This window comes from Cyprinodon variegatus, unplaced genomic scaffold (assembly GCF_000732505.1).
Source record: "Cyprinodon variegatus isolate N-32 unplaced genomic scaffold, C_variegatus-1.0 Scaffold770, whole genome shotgun sequence".
NCBI lineage: Eukaryota > Metazoa > Chordata > Actinopteri > Cyprinodontiformes > Cyprinodontidae > Cyprinodon > Cyprinodon variegatus.
This window is the reverse complement of record NW_015151223.1, coordinates 2,736-6,257: the sequence shown is the minus strand read 5'-3', so window position 1 is coordinate 6,257 and position 3,522 is coordinate 2,736. Positions and strand designations below refer to the sequence as shown.

General features: G+C 37.5%; 1 protein-coding gene across 1 annotated transcript in view; it reads right to left on the bottom strand.

Annotated features, from left to right (window-relative positions):
• LOC107098341 (pancreatic secretory granule membrane major glycoprotein GP2-like) overlaps positions 1 to 3,522 on the bottom strand; it is a 13,094-nt gene that overhangs the window by 8,032 nt on the left and 1,540 nt on the right. Inside the window, exons 2-3 of the mRNA XM_015395974.1 lie at positions 2,202 to 2,290; positions 1,978 to 2,082 (exon numbers count right to left, since the gene is read on the bottom strand). Of these exons, the coding sequence (XP_015251460.1) occupies positions 1,978 to 2,082; positions 2,202 to 2,290 (194 nt within the window). The remainder of the gene's footprint in view (positions 1 to 1,977; positions 2,083 to 2,201; positions 2,291 to 3,522) is intronic.

The window sequence follows — 3,522 nt, the reverse complement described above, 5'->3', positions numbered from 1 at the left end:
GAGATATCAAAAAAGTACTCCAGAGTGTTGTTCAGCATGGGGGTGAGTAGAAAATGAAGGCTAATCATGTTTTGGGTGTACTATTCCTTTAAGGGAAGATGGAGAATAACAGATGAGGCTCCACTAATCTGTAATTTATGGAAAAGAGGCAGGAAGTCAGCAGAAGTAGCCGTAAGTCATGCTGGTAATAAGGTAAACATGAGGAAGATGCTGCTCTAGTTAAATAAAACAACAACCGAGAACAATATAGAGGGCGAAACCTAACTCTGTACATCACAATGAGCAACCTATCCTATAATGGCACATGGTGGTGACAGTATGATGATGTGGGGAAGTTTTTCTTCAGCACTGATAAGCCAGATGGTCAGAATTTTGGTAAGAATGTATTCCTTACTTAACATTCAGCCAGTGCTACAATAAAATGGGATACATGAAGAGATTGGCCTAGTCAAAGACCAGATCTAAATCAAGCTAACAATCTTTATTCGATATGACGGAGACATGGCAAACTGACCTTTTGCACTGAGTGTTTTGAACAAAGTGTTGGTTCAGAGGGGCTATTGCATATTTGTAAAAAAACAAAAACAACAACAAAAATAATAAAAAAAAAGATGTTTAAATGACCTTAAATTTCATTAATAGTCATATTTTTTTCGGTCTGTCCTATTCAAGCTCAATAAATCACTGTTTAGATCATCCTGTTATATATTTTAACACCTCTGTTGTGAGATATTGGAAACATTGCTTTAAAGCAAACCATAAGAACTACTTACATCTCTCACACTGAGAATCAAATTCCCTCTGGTTCTTATTAGAGATTTAAAGGCTCCACAATGAAATATCACAGAGGACGTAAGCAGGGCTGCATTCATGTTACAATGAAAATACGTAACCCATCAACCTAAACATCCCATCTTCTCTTTCCAGACAACGAAGTTTCTAAAGCGGTTTGGTCAAGGTGAAAGCAGCACTGACAGCTGCAGCAGCTGTAAAATGAAACATATAATCCTGTGTGCAGGCTTACTTTCGTCAGCTGCTGTGCAGGAACCTTATAAAACACCGAGGTGGAGCGCTGGCAGGGTTTGCTTCCCCGATAAAAGCTGCTTTAACCTTTGGCTTCCTTTTTTTTTAACAAACCTTAAAACATTCCAAGTGAGCAGTTTAAGAACTGAATGCCGCAGCAGGGATTTAGAGCTCTCTAAAGCTCATAAAAACAACTGGAAACGGTTTGTGCTTTCCCACCTTCCAATTCAGTGAACTTTAATAATGATTGATAATTTAACTTTATTGATCTCATATTGGAGAAATTTATCTCTGCATTTAACCCATCCCCTTGGGGAGCAGTGGGCTGCCATCGTGGGGTGCAATTGGGGGTTAAGGGTCTTGTTCAGAGACTCAGAGTGGCAGTGAGACTCGAACTCAGAACCTGAGGATTCCAAGCTTTTTGTCCTAACCACTAGGCCACCACTCCCCCACAAATAATCGGTGCATTTCATGAAATTATATATAGACATTCAAGGTCTTATTCCTGGTTTGAGTAATGGAAAACAGCACATTTTATTCCTGATGAAAAAAGAGTCCTTTTTTCTTTTCTCCTCATTCAATAGTTAATTTATGCCTCTATTTGTTTGTCTTTTTAACCTTGCTGTGTTAGTTATACAAATCAAAATCCTGTTAATAATACTGCAGCTAGTTGCTGCTAAATCAACCCTAATTAGATGAGAACTGGCCCCAAGAACAAAGGTAGCCCTCATAAAATAGAAAATATATTACAGTGGCAGTTTTATGTTGCCTATTATGCCGATACCAAGTGCAGTTTGTCTCCATAGCAGTTAAAGTTGAGTCATTTGTAAGGAGCTGTTCTAAATGTCTGGGCTCACGTGTGGCGTTTGATTAATCGGATGGCTGCAAATTCAACCTGACCAAGAAAACTTCTGGGCTTTAAAAGAGGAATTCTCAGCAGGTTTAACGTCCTACCATTATGGTCCCACAGTCTGAGAGATTTGTCCTTATGCTAAAAACAAAGTCGTCCCCGATCTCCTCTCCACGACATTCTGGATCATTTAGATGCAAATCCTCAACCTATGGGGAAAAACATAATAAAACAAAAATGTTATTTTCAAGCAAAACGCACCCCTTCATGTTGGCTTATGATCACAGGCCTGTGAGCTGATAGAAAAAAACTGGACAGTTTTGCTTACATAAACTGGAGGCACCTTGTTGAGGAAAAAAGCACTTGGAATGATGACGTCCATGTGGGCGTTGGTACAAATTACGGTTTCATTAAGCTCTGATGAAAAAAAAATATGGTGAAAAAACTTGGTCAAAAAAAAGCACTTTTAGGGAAGGTAAAAAATGGGAAATTAAAACTGAATACCGTCTAATTTGAAGATATCTTGGTCTATAGTCCCATAAAATAGTATTTGCCTCCTCACAGATTTTTTCCCCCCTTACTTTCTTTTAACATTTATATATTTGAGACAAAGGAAAAATGTTACTGACAGTCAAAAAGAACTTAAATATATGACCAAATATAGTTTTAATTTAATGATAACTCATTTACCAAAGGAAGAATCCAACCCTTGCGATGAACTAATTGGCCACTCATGACAGAATCTTGAACATTGCCTGATTTCAAATTAAGTCCCCTCTTTGACTATTCCATTTAAATTCATTTTGAGCCATTCGGAAGTCGACTTGCTGCTGTGCTTTGGATCATTGCGTTGCTTTATAACAGAAGTGCCTGAGGACGAGACAGTCATGGTTTTCTGTCATACAATCAGTCTTAAATCATCACCTTATCACTGCAATGTTTCTTTGTCAGTGTGACGTTCTTTTACTAGAATGCTTCCTGTGTTTAAATGTGAGATGAGCTTTTATGTCCTCTCTTGGTTTTCAGGGCTTTTTTAGGACTTATAAATTAATGCAACTTTATTATCCTGTCTGGTAAAATAAATGGTAAAACAAAGATTTAGGATGGACTTCTGTTTTTTTCTCCATTTCTGGACATCGACCCATACAGATCACTTTGTACTCCTTCAAGACTGATAGCTGAGGGGGATTTTGTCTCCAATAGTTTCTTGGATTTATATCAGGGTGAGATGCTTAGCTTACTTCAGTTTGTTAAACAAGTGTTATTGGAGTGAGTTCTTGAATTCTATTTCTAATCTGATGAATAAAAATATACACAGCTGTTTTAGAGCAGATATAGCAACTTAGGGCAAAAATGAAATAAGTTAAAAACTAGAGTTTGTAATAAAGTGAGAATCTCTCATTGGCTGAAAAAAATCAAATACATCATGTGCATTGTTATTCTGTTAGCCAGATTAGACAGAGTAGAAGGCCTTCCTTCACATTGTGGAAGTCACTGTGTGTACGGAGGTCATCTAATCAGGACAGCCATCATGTCTTTAAAAATACACAGGATATGGGCACATCTTGGAGCCGGACTGATAGAGGAGAGCTATCTGTATACATAACTTCCTCATTTAACAGTAGTATTATACACATATTTCTCATTAT